This window comes from Myripristis murdjan, chromosome 18, assembly GCF_902150065.1.
Source record: "Myripristis murdjan chromosome 18, fMyrMur1.1, whole genome shotgun sequence".
Lineage (NCBI taxonomy): Eukaryota > Metazoa > Chordata > Actinopteri > Holocentriformes > Holocentridae > Myripristis > Myripristis murdjan.
The window spans coordinates 987,087-1,007,354 of record NC_043997.1 but is presented as its reverse complement, the minus strand read 5'-3'; the positions used below and the strand labels follow the sequence as shown (position 1 = coordinate 1,007,354).

The following is a 20,268-nucleotide window of genomic DNA, read 5'->3' as shown; positions in this document are numbered from 1 at the left end:
ACTTTGGAGCTACTTCAGGGAAAACCAGAGTCCATGTTGTGAAACATAATACAGGAAAAGGGAAGCTCAAATCATGCTGAAAAACTACATCTAACTTTGACTTAAGGGTAAATATAAGGGGAAACCAGAGTTCAAAGGGTTGCAGAGAGGCAAATAAGTTAAAATCTCATGAGTTGAAATTTGAAGCTTGTTAAGGAGAAATTGAAGTCCGATGAAAACGGCAAACGAGCTCAAATCATGCTGAAAATCTCCTTTAACTCTAGATTTGAAAATGCTGCCAGGGAAATCTGTGTTAAAGGAATAGAAAATAAATAAATAAAACAAAACAGCTCAAAGAGGCTCAAATCATGCTGAAAACCTTTAAATCTACCTTTGAGGCCACTTAAGGGGAAGTTTAAGGGAAAAATCAGATGAAGAATTGAAGTGAATTTTAGCAGCGTCTGTGGTTGCAGCCGACTGAGACAAAACCTTCAGGTCAAAGGTCATCAGCACATCCTCAGCAACATTTTCTTCGTATGAACATTTTTTAAAATTGATGTTTAGGTGATTTCCCATCTTCATGAAAGCAGCTGATCGGAGATTTCACACACACACACACACACACACACACACACACGAGTGTATGAACAGTCCTGGTCCAGCATTAGTTTGTACAGGCTGACAGACCCTCCGTCCTGCTGGGTTCAGACAGCAGGGGGCAGCAGCCACACTGAGGAACACACGCCATGTATGGACACACACACACACACACACACTGGACTGGTTGGTGTAAAGTGGAAGCTGCACTGCTCTCTTAGAATTTCCTGGTAATTTTTTTTTTAGTGTTTCTTGTTTATATTTGTGGTCTTGCTCTTCATATCCCTCCATCCTCCATCTCTCTACATACAGTTTTTCTTAGGATGGTGAGGTTAGATTAGATCTTTATTATTGTCCTGGGTGGGCAGTTTGGTATCGCAGCAAGTCATAAAAACAACAAGAGACAAAACAAAAGACCAGTCATAAGAACAAACGACATCACACCTGAAAGTCACAGCACCTCGTCAGCAAATCAAAGCACTGAGGCAACATGGATGTGGCGGATGGATAGAAAACGCCTGCCACGCCCTCCACGACACAATAAACATGCAAAAGAGCAACCTGAGCCACGGACTGACAAGAACGAAAATCACAGAAAATCCTTCCTGCCCAGTGCAGTCAAGCTCTGTAACTCTGCTCTGAGAAGACAGTTTTATTTAGTTTTATTTAGTCACTGCCTCTAGTGCCTCAGCCTCTGTGGTCTTCATTGTATTTTACTTCATTTTATTGTATTTATTTTACTTATTTATCTATGTTACTGCACTTTTTAGTCTGTTTTTAATGTGGTTTTATTGTTTTATTGTGTTATGTGTGGCTGTTTTATGCTATGGCATTGCAATTTCCCTGCAGGGATTAAGAAAGTTTCTATCTATCTATCTATCTATCTATCTATCTATCTATCTATCTATCTATCTAGCAGCAAAGCATCCTGCGCAACACAAAACCTGCATACAACAAAACAACTGGAAAATACTGCAGTAGGTGACGTGCAGGTTCAATATTCAACTTAAATGGTCAACGCTCGAAAACGAGTGGAAGGAGGAAAACTTATTTAATCCCACCCCTGTTTCTCATCAAAAGCTTAACAAAAAAATTTCTGGATGCTTCCTCCTATCTCTTAACATCGAACCAGAACAATAAACAAAGGGCCTATACCAAACAGTAATTAAATATTCCACAGTATTTGCATTACATAACCAAAAGTGTGTGTGAAGAAAGGTACATTCATGGTGACACAATATATACCAGCAATGGTAAGAACAACAATACCAGAACGGTAACTTAGTTAGGAGCAACAAGCAGAAAGACAGAAAACTGATGAACATCGTGTTCAGATCCGTTCTCTTTATACTGTGACAAGACCTTATGTTTGTGTTTGTGTTTGTGTTTGTGTTTTTAAACCTGTGGATGTTTTGGCGTCTCTTGTGTTGGATCTCCAGGCTGTTCCAAAGTTTCACACCACATACGGGAGAGTGGGGTAATTTGGGCCAAGGGGCAAGTAGTGCCACCCCTGTTATCTAGAAAACTATAGAAGAAGTTGGTCATGTGACCACATATTTTTGAAGAGGCATCCATTTCACTCATCCTGCAAAGAAGGGAGACACATGGCTTGAGAGATAAGCACATTTCAGTTCAAAAAACATTTTTTTGCCCTCCAAAGTAAAATTTCCATGATCAAGGTTTTTTGATTGCTGTGTTTGAACAATTATAGAAAACTCTGAAAACAGTTCACACAGGTTTTAGTACTTTAGTAAGCTACACCATGAGTCTATACAGTTAGCATGATGTTAGCTCAAAACAGCTGTTTTGAGCGATTTCTTTTCAAAATGGTGGGCTTGGGGTAATTTGTGCCAAAGGGCCTTGGGGTAAATTGTGCCAGTGGCACAACTTGTGATTATATACTATATATTACTTTATTGTATTTTATTGTTATTGTACATTGTCTTCTTACCTTTGATCACTAAAACTATTCAGATTCAGATGAAGATTTTATTTTGTTCTGGATGTGTGTTCATGTGGCGCTAGGCCTTGTTATAGAAAAGTGGCCTGTGATCTTGTTAAAATAATAAATAAATGTTAAATAAATAATTTTGTATTGAATTTGTTTTGCTTTTATATAGCATTATCATTTGGGAGATTAAAATGATCTGTGATTGTTCCCAGGGATGCACAACATCTTAAACTATATGTCCATATTTTAGTTGGAGGCATTACTGTAATCCCCTCGCTTTAAAGACACTTTAAGTAAAAATATGGCACTACTTACCCCACTCTCCCCTACAGACACACAAAAATTTTTGCGAGTGGTTTGAATTTTCGGTAATATGAAATCTCCTCTCAAATCATGAGCTCTCTCCTGAATTGTGAAAAAAATGCTGTATTCATTTTAGCAATTGCGATACACCAAATATGTCATTAATACAGGGTGACCCAAAAAAACGGGAATCTTTGAAGTGCGTATTGGCAGACATGAGCAAGTGGCAGCACAATTTTTAAAAAAATGAATATTCCATCATTGTTTCTTAAATGGCATGTTTTAAGGTTTCAGTTACTATGAATAAAATATCTTTCTTCCATCTCTCTTGGTTTTATTGGATTGTTAAAAAGTTCCCGTTTTTTTGTGTCACCCTGTATAACAATAACTAATAAATAAATAAATAAATTAGGTACAAGTTGTTCTCCAGTAGGATAAAAAACATCACAGTCAGTTAAACTGCATTAATCCTCTGCAGCCTTAACCCCAACCTTAACCGGTCAGAGTGAATCACCTGGAGAAACGTTAAAGAGGTGACTTCACCCCCCGCCCCCTCCTCCCCCCGCCCCTCCCCTCCCCGTCCCGTCCCGTTGCTACGCAGTGACGTCAGAGCAGGAGAAGATGGCGACTGTGCTGAAGGCGGAAGGTAAAGCAGCTTTAAGAGGCTGAAACGGCTCCGGCTCTATCCTGCTGCGGACTCTCGTGTTTGAGTATTTGACGTGAATCAGCGGCCGTGTCGCTGCGGGGCTGTCCGGCCCGGCTCGGCCCGGCTCGGCCCGGCCCGAGGCCCCTCCGCTCGGGCTCCCTCCTTCCTTCCTTCCGCAGGTGTTTAGCATGAAGCTAGCGTTAGCCTGGCGTTAGCCTAGCGTTAGCCTGGCGTTAGCCTAGCGTTAGCCTAGCGTTAGCCTGGCGTTAGCCTAGCCGGCTAGCCGTTTAGCCAAACATCCGAACATGGCTGTTATTTATTTAGCGGAGGGATGTGGGCCCTCCTGCCCGCCTGCCCGGGGCTCCTCCGGGGGGAGCGGCCCAGGCTCCGGGGCCGGGGGCGGGTGTCATGTCGGGGGAGGCTTTAATGCGGAGGCCAGGAGCGGCAGAGCGAGAGCGGCGGAAGCTAGCAGGGAGGCCGGGGGAGGAGCTGCAGGAGGCGGACAGAGCCGCGAGGGCAGCCCGGTGTCTGAGCCGGGCCTCCGCGCCGTGTGTGTGTGTGTGTGTGTGTGTGTGTGTGTGAGGATCTGCAAAGCTGCTGCCAAAAGACTGAAAACTATACGTGTGTGTGATATTATTTGAGTTATTCAGTGCTTTGTGGAAGTGTGTGTGTGTGTGTGTGTGTGTGTGTGTGTGTTTAGGGTGCAACAGATCTCCAGAGTCTCAGTGTTTGAGTCCAGATCCATTTCCAGATCAGGAACGGTTTGCCAATCAGCAGACAGTCGATTGATTAATAACTTTGATTTGTTGATAAATCATTCTACACGGTAAAGAAAAAACAAACAAACAAACAAAAAAGAGCCAAGTCGTGTGTGTTGTCTCTCGGTTGCACATCAGCACTGACGGCAGGTGAGGGGGCAGCGCGTGCACGCGGGCACACCTGGGCGTCTTGCTGCAGGTGTGCAGGAGCAGAGCGTGCACACGGACAGCTGGAGCCCAGGTGGCGTCTGTTTCCTAGCGTCTGATTGGCTGCGTCACACGGCAGGCCACGCCTCCATCAAAATAACATACAAGCTTTTAGTATTTTCATGTGTAGCATCGAAACATCTGGATCATGTTTGTACGTCATGAGCTCTGCTGAGAGGCTGGGAGAAGGCTCCTGTGTGTGTATGTGTGTGTGTGTGTGTGTGTGTGTGTGTGTGTGTGTTTCACCGTGGCGTAAACACACTTGCACACACACTGTTCACTTTTTCCTCCTCAAGTGAAGAAATGACTAGAAATGATAGGAGACCAGAGTGTGTGTGTGTGTGTGTTTACAGGATAATGACAGTGAGACAGTCCATATAAGGACTTCCTGGTCCCCTTCAGGTCCATATTTGTCTTTTCAGGAAGTTAGGGTGGCTGTTTCCGGGGGGACACAGTCGTCACGGCAACGGGCCGACGCTGCACGCAGACACACATGTAATCATATGTCTGCCTGTCTTCCTCTCTGTATGTATGTGTGTGTGTGTGTGTGTGTGTGTGTGTGTGTGTGTGTGTGCTGGACAGATAACGCCGTCAGGTCGTAAAGTCATGACGTGTGTGTGTCTGTATGACTCCAGGGTTAGGGTTCAGTAAACTGCGGTGGGACGGGGTGAGGGCAGCGTCCCGTCCCACCACAGCTTTTCCACCATCTGATTTTTAGAAGTCAGAGCTCTGCTTTGTGAAACGTGTCGCCCCGTTTAGCGGAGTGAAGTTAATGAACATTTTAAACGTCTGCTGAGGCTCCTAAGGTCTGACCGGGGAAGTTATTTTAATTTTCTCTGTGACATTAAAAGCGTCGTGTTGTGAAATAACTTCATTAAAGTGTAGCTTCAAACGTTTTTAGCGGTTAATCTGTAGTTAAATATCATCAGATGAGCTCTTCAGCCGAGCCGAGCTTACTGAGGAACAGCTGCCTCTTCCAGAAGATAGTTTAGGATTCCTCACCCTCATGAATATGTTTTCATTAATCTGGTGAAAATTAAACATAATTCAGTGTTTAGTAAATTCAGATTGCTTTACATGTTGACACTGGATGCTTTGGTTTGGATTCTGCACTGAAAAGTTAATGTGTGTGTGTGTGTGTGTTGTACACATTAGTGCACTGAATAGCTATCTGAGTGGTAATAGAAATACTTACATAACTGAACACACACACACACACACACAGTCACATACACTGTTAATGTCTCATAAACACACACTCACTCTCCATGTGAAGTGGGTGAAGATTCGCTGGTTACTAAGCAACAGAGAGCTATTGAAAGTGTGTGTGTGTGTGTGTGTGTGTGTAGAGCTGGCCAGTCAGCAGCTTGGATTTCAGGTGTCTGTGTGTGTGTGTGTGTGTGTGTTTGTGAGAGAGATATACTGGTGTCGTGTTGCAGGCCTTGTTTCCTAATGATGTGTGTGTGTGTGTGTGTGTGTGTGTGTGTGTGTGTGTGTGTGTGTGTGCAGCGGGGCAGTGCGGGCGGCCGAGCTGTGCGTGAGACTCTCCTGCGTTGACTTGTCGCCATGAGCAACAAGAAGATGGTTTCCACGGAGACAGGTGAGTGTGTTCCGGATGACATCAGCGCTGTGTTCTGCAGCCGCACAACAACAGACCCCGTCAGAGTAACATGGCCGACGTGCAGTGACCAAACCAACTGTGTGTTTGCAGAGAACCGAGGGCAGATGAAGGTGTTTCTCCCCAACAAGCTGCTGGAGTGTCTCCCCCGCTCGTCCAGCCTGCCCAACGAGCGACTGCGCTGGAACACTAACGAGGTGTGTGTGTGTGTGTGTGTGTGTGTGTGTGTGTGTGTGTGTGTGAGGACTCTGCTTTCACTGCCGAGCGGCCAGTCTCCAGTAAAACCAGCAGGCTGGCTCAGGTGTGGCAGGGTGGTGCTGCAGGGGTTTAGATCTTCTCTGCTGAGATCGAGGACAAACAGGTTGGAGCTGGACCTCCGCTCGTTAAGCCGGACCCATCTACGAGGTCTGAGAGCAAGCCCGGACCCTGATGGATTCGGGCTTGCTTTGAGAACTCCACTGCAGAGGGTCCCGTCAGGTTCCAGAGGGTCCCGTCAGAGGGTCCCGTCAGGTTCCAGAGGGTCCCACCAGGTTGCAGAGGGTCCCGTCAGGTTCCAGAGGGTCCCGTCAGGTTCCAGAGGGTCCTGATGGGTTCAGGCTCAGGTTGAGACTCCACCACAGCGGGTCATGTCATGTTTAGAATCACTTGGAGAACGTTCTATTGCAGTGGGTTCCTGGTGGGTTCAGGCTCACTACGAGAACACTACCCCAGAGGGTCCCGTCAAGTTGAGGCTCGCTTCCCAAACTCTTCTGGAGGGGCCTGTCAGGTTCCTCAGGGTGTCATCAGGTTTGCGCGTACTTCAAAAACTCTACCCTGGAGGGTCAAGTTGGGTTTGGCCCCTTTTCCACCAAAGAGGTTCCAGGGCTGGTTCGGAGCCGGTGCCTGACTTATCACCGGTTCTTTGTTTTTCCACCACCCAAACAGGGGCCAAACTGGTTCCAAACTGGTTCCAGATAAGCACCAACTTGGAGCAGGGGCTAAACAGGAGCCAGAGAAAGAACCGATGATGCGACCCACCATGTCATTGGTGGGCGGGGCTACAGACCCAAACAGGAACAGTGAACGCTATAAACGTAAAGCTAAACGTAGCCGTCGTTCGTTCTGACCACGAATACGACGCGTAGCCGGCAATAATTGCATTTTTCGCCTCTGGACCGCAATGTAGGCTTGTAAACACACGAGCAGGATTTGCATCGCTACGGTGGGTCGTCCATGTTTGTTATTGTGATTCCGAGCGGCTCTGATTTGGCTCCGCTTGGCTGTTGGCCGGTGGAAAAGCAAACCGGTTCTTTGTTGGAACCAGGTAAGCACCGGATCTAGCACCAACACCTAACTAGCACCACGTTCTTTTTGGTGGAAGAGGGGCAACATTGGAGTGCTTTCTATTGCAGTGGGTTCCTGGTGGGTTCAGGCTCACTACGAGAACACTACCCCAGAGGGTCCCGTCAAGTTGAGTCTCACTTCCTGAACTCTTTTCTGGAGGGTCCTGTCAGGTTCCTCAGGGTGTCATCAGGTTTGCGCGTACATCAAAAAACTCTACCCTGGATGGAGGGTCAGGTACTTCGGTGGGTGGCGTCGTGTTTGGAATCAGTCCGAGGGGGCGCCCCTGTAGCTCACAGCATTAGAGGATGTACCATCTGTCCAGTCCTGATCTCAGCATCCTGGGTTCCAGTCCGACCTCAGGCCATTTGCTGCAGGTCCTCCCTTCTCTCTCCCCTGCCCCTCCTGTCTCTCTCTAATGGGACTGTCAAATAATGCAGAAAAAAAAGGAATCACTCTGAGAACTCTGCTGCGGTGGTTCCTGATGGGTTCTGGTTTGCTTCAAGAACTCTGCCCCAGAGGGTCCTGTCAGGTTCCCCAGGGTGTCATCAGGTTTGCGCTTACTTAAAAAAAAAAAAAAAACTCCTGTCAGGTTCTGGCTTGCTTTGAGAACTCTACTTCAGTGGGTCGCGTCATGTTCAGATTCACTCTGAGAACTCTTCTACAATGGGTTCCTGTTGGGTTCAGGCTCGCTTCGAGAACTCTGCTCTGGTGGGTCCCGTCAGAGGAACCGGGGCGACGCGAAAAATGTGCGTCGATGCGTCGGACCAAAGCGGCAGCATGTAGCAGCAGCAGCGACTCCTCAGAGCTTCAGCAATCAAAGAAATCGCGCACTCGTTCGTCAGTGGGAATATTTAAATTTCCACAGAAGTGATTACATGTATCTTATATCTGGCTGCAGATTGTGTTAGTTTGCACAACTCGACTGAAAGTTTTATTTAATGAAATATGTTTCTTAAGCACCAATGTTCTGCAAGGCAGTACTGAAGTGTGCAGTAGGCTAAATATTGAAATGTTAAGGGGCATGAGATGTGTTTGTGTCTAAAGTTTACATAGACTACTGTCCTGGAAAAAAAAAAAAAACATGTTTTCTTCTTTCAGTCCCTCTGAGAATGTAAATATTTATATTTTTGTATTCTGGGCGACTTATTATTTCATTTTATTTTATCGAATGCTGAATGCTGTCATTGAATCTGGTATTAGAATGCATTATTTTGCACCACTTAATTTTTCTTTCTTGAATTTTATTATGAAATTTGGAGATTTTAAGAGCAAAGGTTGTATTAAAAAAGTCTTAAGTATTGAAGTGTTAATAAATTAATGTTTTTTCATTGATATACATAACATAGTATGTGTAAATTGCTATATTAATCAAATAATGGGAAAATAATCGATAATCGTAGAACTAATCATTTAGGTAATCGTAAAATCACTACTTGCTTTGAGAACTTTAGTTTGGGGCTGCAGCACCAGTTTGATTTGATAAAACTAAAAAAACAATCGTCAGTTATATGTAGGATTGTGGCAGGACGTCCCACAGGGCCTCTTTTTGGATGAACTGTGGAAATCTGAACAAACCCTGCATGCATTTTATTTTAGTTTTTGTTAATCCGTTGGGATTAGCCCCCTGTGCTGAGCATGAGGGAGCTGTCGGCCTGCGTGTCAGAAGATGTGTGGTAGATTTGCTCAAAGGCCTCGTGGTAACGGTTGATCCCTGTTATGTGAACCACATTCAGACCAGGCAGCAGACACTCTGTGAGCTGGAGGCCAACACAACACAACACACCAACACCTGAAGAAGAAAGCATTTAGAGGCCCTCATCAATAAAAGATCAATAAAAGATCAATACCAGCTCAGGAACCAGAAATGTTACATACTGAGACCTGTCTGTCTGTCTCACTGTCTCACTTGTCTGACTGTCTGTCTGTCTGTCTGCCTGTCTGTCTCTCTCTCCAGGAGATTGTGTCCTATCTGATATCATTTGACAGACATGACGAGTGGCTGTCCTGCACGCTGAAAACCAGGTACACACACACACACACACACACACACACACTGTACTGAAAAACACAGTGATGTTGATTTCCTAAACTGTTCACACAAAACTGATTTCTGCCTGTCTTCCTGCCTGTCTGTCTGTCTTCCTGTCTGTCTGTCTGCCTGCCTGTCTGCCTGTCTGTCTGTCTGTCTGTCTGTCTTCCTGTCTCTCTCTCTGTCTGCCTGTCTGTCTGTCTGTCTGTCTGTCTTCCTGTCTCTCTCTCTGTCTGCCTGTCTGTCTGTCTGTCTGTCTGTCTTCCTGTCTCTCTCTCTGTCTGTCTGTCTGTCTGACCTGTCTGTCTGACCTGTCTGTCTCTCTGACCTGTCTGCCTGCCTGCCTGTCTCTCTCTCTGTCTGTCTCTCTGACCTGCCTGTCTGTCTGTCTGTCTGTCTCTCTGACCTGTCTGTCTCTCTGACCTGTCTCTCTGATCTGTCTGTCTGTCTGCCCCTCAGGCCTCAGAATGGCAGCATCATCCTGTACAACAGGAAGAAGGTGCACTACAGGAAGGATGGATACTGCTGGAAGAAACGGAAGGATGGAAAGACGACGAGAGAGGACCACATGAAGCTGAAGGTCCAGGGCATGGAGGTCCGAGCACTGCCTGTCTCACTCTCTGCTTCCTCATGATCACTGCCTGTCTCACTCTCTGCTTTCTCACACTCACTTCCTGTAGCCACAGCTTTAGCCGTTGCAGTAGCTTTAGCAGCAGTAGCTTTAGCTGTAGCCGTAGAAGTAGCTTTAGCTGTAGCCGTAGAAGTAGTTTTAGCAGCAGTAGCTTTAGCTGTAGCCGTAACAGTAGCTTTAGCTGTAGCCGTAACAGTAGCTTTAGCAGCAGTAGCTTTAGCTGTAGCCGTAGCAGTAGCTTTAGCTGTAGCCGTAACAGTAGCTTTAGCTGTAGCCGTAACAGTAGCTTTAGCAGCAGTAGCTGTAGCCGTAGCAGTAGCTTTAGCTGTAGCCGTAACAGTAGCTTTAGCTGTAGCCGTAGAAGTAGTTTTAGCAGCAGTAGCTGTAGCCGTAGCTTTACCTGTAGCCGTAGAAGTAGTTTTAGCAGCAGTAGCTGTAGCCGTAGCAGTAGCTTTAGCTGTAGCCGTAGAAGTAGTTTTAGCAGCAGTAGCTTTAGCTGTAGCCGCAGCAGTAGCTTTAGCTGTAGCCGTAGAAGTAGCTTTAGCAGCAGTAGCTTTAGCTGTAGCCGTAGCAGTAGCTTTAGCTGTAGCCGTAGAAGTAGCTTTAGCAGCAGTAGCTTTACCTCCAGCCGTAGCTTTACCTGTAGCCATAGCGGTAGCCGAAGCCATAGCTGTAGCGTTAGCAGTAGTAGCTTTAGCTGTAGCCATAGCTTAGCCGTAGTGTTAGCAGATGTCTTTCAGTTTCTATGGTAGCAGTATTTCAAGCTGTGGCAGTGTCTGTTATCTTTTGTCTCCATGGTAACCGTTGTCCCTGGTTACAGTGCCTGTATGGTTGCTACGTCCATTCCTCCATCGTGCCAACATTCCACAGACGATGCTACTGGCTTCTGCAGGTGAGAACACACACACACACGCACACACACAGACACACACACACACACACACACACACACACACACACACACACACACACACACACACACACACACACCCATAATATCTGTTCTGTGTTTGTGTGTTTTGAAAACTGTTTGTGTGTGTGTGTGTGTGTGTGTGTGTGTGTGTGTGTGTGTGTGTGTGTGTGTGTGTGTGTGTGCGCGCGTGCGCGTGTGTGTGTGTGTGTGTGTGTGTGTGTTTAACCCACCAGAACCCAGACATCGTGCTGGTGCACTACCTGAACGTGCCGCCAGAGGATTCTGGGAAATGCGGTCCGTTGCTGTGTGCGGTGTCCAACCGCCATGACAGTGTGAGGTGGAGCCGAGAGGATCTGCTGAACCAGCTGAAGCCCATGTGTAAGAGCAGATCACACACACACACACACACACACACACACACACACACACACCATGGTTATATGGATTCATTAAAACATGACAGAACGGTTTCTTACTGTTTAAAAAGGAGTGAGTGTGTTATACATCATTATGTTATGATACAGATCAGAGGTGGGAGAAAACATGGATTTTCAGATGCATGGCGATGTGGAGCCGGCATCGATGCATTAATGTCAGTAATCCATGCTTATAAAATGATTTAAAAAAATGTGGAACTGAAGTGTATGAGCAGCGTCCAGCCGGGCAGCTACAGGACACACACCACAGAAAACAGGCAGGTGAAGAAGTGAAGCTGAGTGAGCTGACAGACACAGGAAGAAAGAAAAAAGTGTGTGGAAACACTTTGGATTTCCTGAAGAGGAGGGACCAAAGAGCTGGATTAGAGCCAAACAGTGGAAGTTATGTCACACAACACCGACATATTTTGGCAACACAAAATCACAGTAAATCACAGTAAATGAATTATTCAGCCTTCTTTTTAATCGCAGTTCACTACAAATCCACCTTGTTTTAGTTGTCACACAGTGAAAAAAAACAAACTGTCTGAAAAATGATTCAGTGACAATCACAAAAATATCCATTAAGACTCATCGATGATCTCTTTATAGTCACATTGTTGCCTCATAATCATAATGGAAGTGAATGGTGAGGTGGTCTAATACAGAGCTGGCAGCCACGCCCACATGACATCAGCATACAGCAGAGACACAGTGAGGACGAGGGGACAAATCACAGAACTGGAATGGAGCAGAACGGACATTCCTGTTAGAACTGACCTAACCAAACTGTAATAATACTGAACTGTCTGTCTCTGTCTGTCTGCCTGTCTCTCTCTCTCTCTGCCTGTCTCTCTCTCTCTCTGTCTGTCTGTCTGTCTCTCTCTCTGCCTGTCTCTCTCTCTCTCTGTCTGCCTGTCTGTCTGTGTGCCTGTCTGTCTCTCTCTCTCTCTCTCTCTCTGTCTCTCTCTGTCTGTCTGTCTCTCTGCCTGTCTCTCTCTCTCTGTCTCTCTCTGTGTCTCTCTCTCCCTGCCTGCCTGTCTCTCTCTCTGCCTGTCTCTCTCTCTGTCTGTCTCCCTGCCTGCCTGTCTCTCTCTCTGCCTGTCTGTCTCTCAGTCCACAGTATGAAGTGCTCGGTGGGCTCAGGTGATTTCAGTATAGAGGAGTTGGTTCAACACATTCTGGACCGACAGAGAACCAAACCACAGCCGCGCACACACACCTGCCTGTGTAACACCGCCCTGGGTAACACACACACACACACACACACACACACACACACACACAGAGAAATTAGTCACACACGTCAATTTAACATTTGACTTATAAAGGACTAAACTACTTTAATAAAAAAATCAAAAATCTGTGTATCAATACTCTCTCTCTCTCTCTCTCTGTGTGTGTGTGTGTGTGTGTGTGTGTGTGTGTGTCTGTGTGTGCGTGTGTGTGTGCGTGTGTGTGTGTGTGTGTGTGTGCGTGTGTGTGCAGTGTCTTCAGGAGTGAACATTCCCCATCGCTGTAACAGCACCAAGCATCGCATCATCTCCCCCAAACTCCCCCCGGCCTCCTCCAGACCCTCCGGCTCCCCGCTGCCCTGCGAGGGGGAGGCAGGGGGGGGAGGAGGAGGGGGAGGAGGAGGAGGAGGAGGAGGAGGAGGAGTAGGAGGAGAAGCTAAACTGCCCCTCCTGCAGGCCCAGAGCAGCCCGGCGTCCTCTCCCTCGCCCTCTTCCACGTGAGTGAACAGGAGTCACCTAGATGGTTCATGAGAGAACAGGCCGGCCCACAGGGGGCGCTCTAACATCACACCACCCCTAACCCTAATCCTAATCCTAATCCACTTCCTGTCAAACTGACCATCTTAAACAGCGACATCATCCTGCTCCCATGGCTGCAAATTGAAATTTCAGCCAATTTAAACCTTCACAGATCCTCTCTCACCCACCTGTCCCTTCAAAATAAGAGTCTGAGATCCTGTTCCAGCACGAATTTACATCAAATCAAGACAGTAAGAGTCCATTTCAGGGGGCCTTAAACGCCACGTACGCAGTGCTGCTGGAACCTGCCTTCCTCTTCCTCGTCTTCCTCTGTCAGACGGCTGCTGCTGCGAGAGCCTCAGAGCACAAATCACAAATCAGAAAATCTTTACTGTCATTACAGTGGTCCCTCGTTTATCGCGGGAATTATGTTCTAAAAATAACCCGCAATAGGCGAAATCCGCGAAGTAGTCAGCTTTATTTTTTCCAATGATTCTAGATGTTTTAAGGCTGTAAAACCCCTCACTACACACTTTATACACTTTTCTCAGACAGGCATTAACATTTTCTCACTTTTCTCTCTTGTTTAAACTCTCAAAGTTCAAACCTTCGTAGAAAAATAAGTCCAGTATTATAGAATGAACGCATTCTGTGCTGTACAGGAGACACGGCACGGAGGAGATTGACTGACAATGGTCTACAGTCCCTTAGCCAATCAGGACGCAGAGCACAATGCACGGGCTCTCCCTTAGCCAATCAGGACGCAGAGCACAATGCACGGGCTCTCCCTTAGCCAATCAGGACACAGAACACAATGCAGGGGCTTTCCCTTAGCCAATCAGGACGCAGAACACAATGTGCAGGCTCTCCTTTAGCCAATCAGGATGCAGAACACAATGAACGGGCTCTCCTTTAGCCAATCAGGACGCAGAACACAATGAACGGGCTCTCCTTTAGCCAATCAGGACGCAGAACACAATACACAGGCTCTTCCTTAGCCAATCAGGACGCAGAACACAATGTGCAGGCTCTCCCTTAGCCAATCAGGACGCAGAACACAATGTGCAGGCTCTCCTTTAGCCAATCAGGACGCAGAACACAATGAACGGGCTCTCCTTTAGCCAATCAGGACGCAGAACACAATACACAGGCTCTTCCTTAGCCAATCAGGACGCAGAACACAATGTGCTATAACAAAAAAAAAAAAAAAAACAAACAAAAAAAAACATTCAAAATTGCACCAAAAAAAATCCGCGAAACTGTTAGGCCGCGAAAGGTGAACCGTGTACAATTGTTTAAAAAATTACCAGAAATGACAAATTATCAAATTATTAACAAACAACAACAAATTATCAGCAGATGTCAAATATAAACCAAAAACCATAACCATAACCATACCAAAAAGCATAAGGACATTGTGTGCGTTTCCATTTACAGAATCACAAGCAGAATACTGTATTGATCCCCAGGGGGAAATTACTTTTTGTTATAATAACAAAAAGTAATTTCCCCCTAGAAAGAATAAGAGGAGAAATATCTAAGAACAAAAACAGTAAGTTAAAAAAACAAACTATAAATACACAGTAAGTTAAAAAAAAACAATAAATATACAGTAAGTTAAAAAAAACAAACAAAAAAAAACAATAAATAAGTACAGGGTGACCCAAAAAAACGGGAACTTTTTAACAATCCAATAAAACCAAGAGTGATGGAAGAAAAATATTTTAATCATAGTAACTGAAACCTTAAAACCATGATGGAATATTCATTTTTTAAAAATTGTGCTGCCACTTGCTCATGTCTGCCAATACGCACTTCAAAGATTCCCGTGTTTTTTGGGTCACCCTGTATATTGCACTGGGGGATGTGTTGCAGCGCCTCCTTGTGGCTGAAAGTCAGAACAGGTAACTCCAACAGGATCCAGGTTTCCACCCAGCAGCAGGTTGTCCAGCTGAGCTTTGGGCCTGGCAGCTCAGATCAGAGGCAGGAAGCAGGAAGCAGGAAGCAGGGCAGTCTGTGTGTTTACCTGAGCAGGCTGAGCTGTGTCGCCCCCTGCTGGTCAGACAGAGCTCTGCAGCTCCTCCAGCAGGAGGCTGACAGCAGCTCAGCAGGGGAGCGGGAGGTAGAGGAGGTTTATCTCAGGGATGAAAGCATATAAGAACACACACACACTCTCACACACACACACACACACACACACACAGAGTTGTTTATGTTTTGTTGTTGCTGAGTTGTTTTTGTTTGTTTGTTTGTTTGTTTTGCAGATCCTCTTCCTCCCCTCCCCAGACCCACCGGGCCGCCATCGCCGTGGGCAACCATGGCAACGGTTTCTACGGCGACCAGCGCGGCGGCATGACCACGGTGACGCTGCCCCAGAACGCGGTGATCGTCATGGCGACCACCGCGGCGGTGGCGGGCAGGCAGGGCGGGGGAGGAGGGGGAGCGAGAGGGGGAGGGGGCGGGGCCGGGGCGGAGGAGGCGGGGCCGCGGAGGAGCCTGTCACTCACCCGCTGCTCCGGCCAGCTGCTCCTCTCCCCCGCGGCCCCGCCCGGCGGCAAACCCTCCCCCCCCTCACCTCCCTCCTCCTCCTCCTCCTCCTCACCCACCCCCCCCTCGCAGGCTCCGGGAGTGGCCACCCTCTCCCTCACCCTCCTCCCCTCCCCCGTCATAGGAGGCCTGCTCCTCACCTCCTCCTCGCCCTCGCCCTCCCTCCGCCCGCCGCCTCCCCCCTCCGTCCCTCTCCTCCCCCACTCCCCGTCGCCCCCCTCCCCCTCCCCTCCCCCCTCCTCCGTCCCCCCGGCCTTCGATCCCGACTCCTTCCTCAACTCCCCCAAGCAGGGCCAGACGTACGGCGGCCCTCCCCTCTCCTCCTCCTCCTCCTCCTCCTCCCCTCCCTCCCCCCAGCCTCCCCCCTCCCTCGCTCTCTCCCTTTCCCCCACCTCCACCCCTCCCTCCTCCGTCTCCCCTCCCTCCTCCCTCTCCTCTCTCTCCTCCTCCTCGTCTTCCTCCTCGGAGGCGGACAGGAAGGACTCGGCCCACCCGCTCTCCTCCTCCTCCTCCTCCTCCTCCTCTCCGCCCTCCTCCTCCCTCCCCCCCTCCCTCTCCCTGACGCTGTCGCCCTCCCCCGCCCTGGCCCCGCCCCTCCTCCCCCTCTGCCTGGAGCTGGGCGCCCTGGGGGAGGCGGAGGGTGTGAGGGAGGAGGAGGAGAGGAGAGCGGAGGAGGAGGAGAGGAGGGGGGACGAGGAAGGCAGCGCTCCTCCCACCAAGCTGGCCCTCCTGCAGGTGCTGATCTCCTCTGTTCAGGGTTCCCAGCGTGAGGCCCGGGGCCCCCAGAGGGCCCCCAGGCGTTTTAACAGAGCTCTGTTTCCTCTGTTTGGTTTCTGTTTCCTGTTGCTGCTCAGTAACTTCACCTTTCCTCTTCATCTCTTCCTCCCACGCAGCCGAGCCTCGCCCCCGCCGACCTGTCGCCACGGCAACAGGCGGGCAGCGGCACCGCCTCGCTGCTTCTCAACCCGCCCGCCCCGCCCCGCCTGGCGGCCAATCAGACGCAGCTGCGGGTCGGGGGTCCGCGGCCGCTGGTCCTGGGACAGCCCAAAGAGCTGCAGCCCTCCAATCACCCGGCCGCGCTGGCGGCTCAAGCCCCGCCCCACATGCAGCTGGCCAATGAGGCGTTCCTGCTGCTGCAGGGCGCGGACAGAGAGAGGGAGAGAGAGAGGGAGGGCGAGCGAGGCAGGCAGCTGCTGGTCCTGCAGCAGAGGCCGAGCCCCGCCTCCCCGGTCCGCGTCAAAGAGGAGAGGGGGCGGGGCTACGACTCGGAGGACACGCCCATGGACACGCAGTCCGCCGCGGAGGCGGAGGCGGAGCCCGGCGTGCGCGGCGGCGACGAGCTGGACATCTCCTTCGACAGCCAGTTTCCTGACCTCATCTCTGAGCTCATCACCGAGGAGGCTCACCCCAACGCCGCCGCCGAGCCCGCCCCCAGCCCCGCCCCCGCCCCCGGCCCCGCCCCCGGGCCGAGCCAGGCGCTGTTCCCGGCCGGGGTGCGTTACGTGGTCCCCCCTCAGCCCTCCCCCTCCTCCTCCTTCCTGCCCTTCCCCCAGCCCCTCCCCTCCTCCTCGTCCCGGCTGGCCTCCATCACGGACTTCTCCCCGGAGTGGTCCTACCCAGAGGTACGGCACCGACACCACCATCAGCCACCCCGCTCACACACACACACACACATACACACACACACACACACACACTGATGTACTGTACCTTCAGCCAACATTCAGTTATCAATATTAGATCTTTCAGCTCGACCAAAAAATAAACAAAAACTAATTTGAATATTGGATTAACCCTCCTGTTATGTTTGGGCTCAGTTTGACCCCAGTCAGTGTTTAACATCTCTAAATAAATGATTGATTTTTCTGCTTCATATTTAATGAGTGTTCCTAATGTAATGTGTCCTACCGGGTAAACATGAAATTCACATGATGATACACACAATGTTGTGTACACACAAGAAAAATCTGTACTTAGAAATAATATAAAGCCATTAAAACACCACAAATTAATATTTCTTTCCAATTTTAGATCAGTCAGTGAGATTTTATGGTGATTTGCATATTTTTCCATAGTGGCATAACAGGAATACTGGATGTATAAGTGGGGTGGGGTTATGTTTTATTTAAAGGGCTATTTAGGTCGTCAACAAAGAAACATAAAGTACCTGACACATAAACTTTGGGAACAACTTTAGTTATCATAATTTAGTGGAGGTTTAAACTGCAGGGGTCAAACTGAGCCCAAATATAAAAGATGTTTTTCTTGTTCTTTCTTTCTCTTTCTGCCTTCATCTCTATGTCCTTCTATTTTTTCTTTCTCTTTTCTCTTTTATCTCTGTTTCTCTCTATCTCCTTATTTCTTTTTCTGTCTGACTTGACTCTGTGTGTGTGTGTGTGTGTGTGTGTTTGTGTGTGTGTGTGTGTGTGTGTGTGTGTGTGTGCGTGCAGGGCGGGGTCAAGGTGCTGATCACGGGGCCGTGGAGCGAGCCGTCGGGTCGATACTCGTGTGTGTTCGACCAGAGCAGCGTGCCCGCCTCGCTCATCCAGCCTGGAGTGCTGCGCTGCTACTGTCCCGGTACACACACACACACACACACACACACACACACACACACACGCACACACACACACACACTCATACACATATGTTTTTTAAAGAAATTGTTTGCTAATTGTCTGTAGTTTATTTTTCAGAGGAGGATAATGTTAAATAGATGTTTGTTGTGTGGTAATGTTAAATAGATGATAATAGATAATGTTGAATAGATAATAATAGATAATGTTAAATAGATAATAATAGATAATGTTAAATAGATAATAATAGATAATGTTAAATAGATAATAATAGATAATGTTGAATAGATAATAATAGATAATAGATTTTGTGTGGTAATGTTAAATAGATAATAATAGATAATGTTAAATAGATAATAATAGATAATGTTAAATAGATGATAATAGATAATAGATTTTGTGTGGTAATGTTAAATAGATAATAATAGATAATGTTAAATAGATAATAATAGATAATGTTAAATAGATGATAATAGATAATAGATTTTGTGTGGTAATGTTGAATAGATAATAATAGATAATGTTAAATAGATAATAATAGATAATGTTAAATAGATAATAATAGATAATGTTGAATAGATAATAATAGATAATAGATTTTGTGTGGTAATGTTAAATAGATAATAATAGATAATGTTAAATAGATAATAATAGATAATAGATTTTGTGTGGTAATGTTGATGAATAGATGATAATAAATAATGTTAAATAGATAATAATAGATAATGTTGAATAGATAATACTAGATAATAGATTTTGTGTGGTAATGTTAAATAGATGATAATAGATAATGTTAAATAGATAATAATAGATAATAGATTTTGTGTGGTAATGTTAAATAGATGATAATAGATAAAAGATTTTGTGTGGTAATGTTAAATAGATAATAATAGATAATGTTAAATAGATGATAATAGATAATAGATTTTGTGTGGTAATGTTAAATAGATGATAATAGATAATGTTAAATAGATAATAATAGATAATAGATTTTGTGTGGTAATGTTAAATAGATGATAATAGATAATAGATTTTGTGTGGTAATGTTAAATAGATAATAATAGATAATGTTAAATAGATGATAATAGATAATAGATTTTGTGTGGTAATGTTAAATAGATGATAATAGATAATGTTAAATAGATGATAATAGATAATGTTAAATAGATAATAATAGATAATAGATTTTGTGTGGTAATGTTGATGAATAGATGATAGTAAATAATGTTAAATAGATAATAATAGATAATGTTAAATAGATGATAATAGATAATGTTAAATAGATAATAATAGATAATGTTGAATAGATAATAATAGATAATAGATTTTGTGTGGTAATGTTAAATAGATGATAATAGATAATAGATTTTGTGTGGTAATGTTAAATAGATAATAATAGCTAATGTTAAATAGACGATAATAGATAATGTTAAATAGATGATAATAGATAATGTTAAATAGATGATAATAGATAATGTTAAATAGATAATAATAGATAATGTTAAATAGATGATAATAGATAATGTTGAATGGATGATAATAAATAATGTTAAATAGATGATAATAGATAATAGATTTTGTGTGGTAATGTTGAATAGATGATAATAAATAATGTTAAATAGATGATAATAGATAATAGATTTTGTGTGGTAATGTTGAATAGATAATAATAGATAATGTTAAATAGATGATAATAGATAATAGATTTTGTGTGGTAATGTTGAATAGATAATAATAGATAATGTTAAATAGATGATAATAGATAATGTTAAATAGATGATAGTAGATAATAGATTTTGTGTGGTAATGTTGATGAATAGATGATAATAGATAATGTTAAATAGATGATAATAGATAATGTTAAATAGATGATAATAGATAATGTTAAATAGATGATAATAAATGCAGATAATAAAGAACAGAGTTTTAAAGAACCTGTTTCTGAGGGTTAAAGGGATCCTGTCAAAATAAAAGCCCCCCCTGAGGTAACGTGTGTTTGAAGGTGAAGGGGCTTCCCCTC

General features: G+C 45.8%; 1 protein-coding gene across 2 annotated transcripts in view; it reads left to right on the top strand.

Annotated features, from left to right (window-relative positions):
• The first annotated feature begins 3,399 nt into the window (after positions 1–3,399).
• Positions 3,400–20,268, top strand: part of camta2 (calmodulin binding transcription activator 2) — a 43,065-nt gene continuing 26,196 nt past the window's right edge. For both annotated transcript variants that reach the window (XM_030076335.1, XM_030076334.1), the window contains exons 1-12: positions 3,400–3,476; positions 5,951–6,041; positions 6,153–6,256; positions 9,337–9,404; positions 9,871–10,006; positions 10,863–10,934; positions 11,189–11,333; positions 12,488–12,616; positions 12,860–13,103; positions 15,390–16,407; positions 16,566–17,294; positions 18,123–18,249. In XM_030076335.1, coding sequence (XP_029932195.1) covers positions 6,008–6,041; positions 6,153–6,256; positions 9,337–9,404; positions 9,871–10,006; positions 10,863–10,934; positions 11,189–11,333; positions 12,488–12,616; positions 12,860–13,103; positions 15,390–16,407; positions 16,566–17,294; positions 18,123–18,249 — 2,806 coding nt within the window. In that variant the 5' untranslated portion in view covers positions 3,400–3,476; positions 5,951–6,007. The remainder of the gene's footprint in view (positions 3,477–5,950; positions 6,042–6,152; positions 6,257–9,336; positions 9,405–9,870; positions 10,007–10,862; positions 10,935–11,188; positions 11,334–12,487; positions 12,617–12,859; positions 13,104–15,389; positions 16,408–16,565; positions 17,295–18,122; positions 18,250–20,268) is intronic.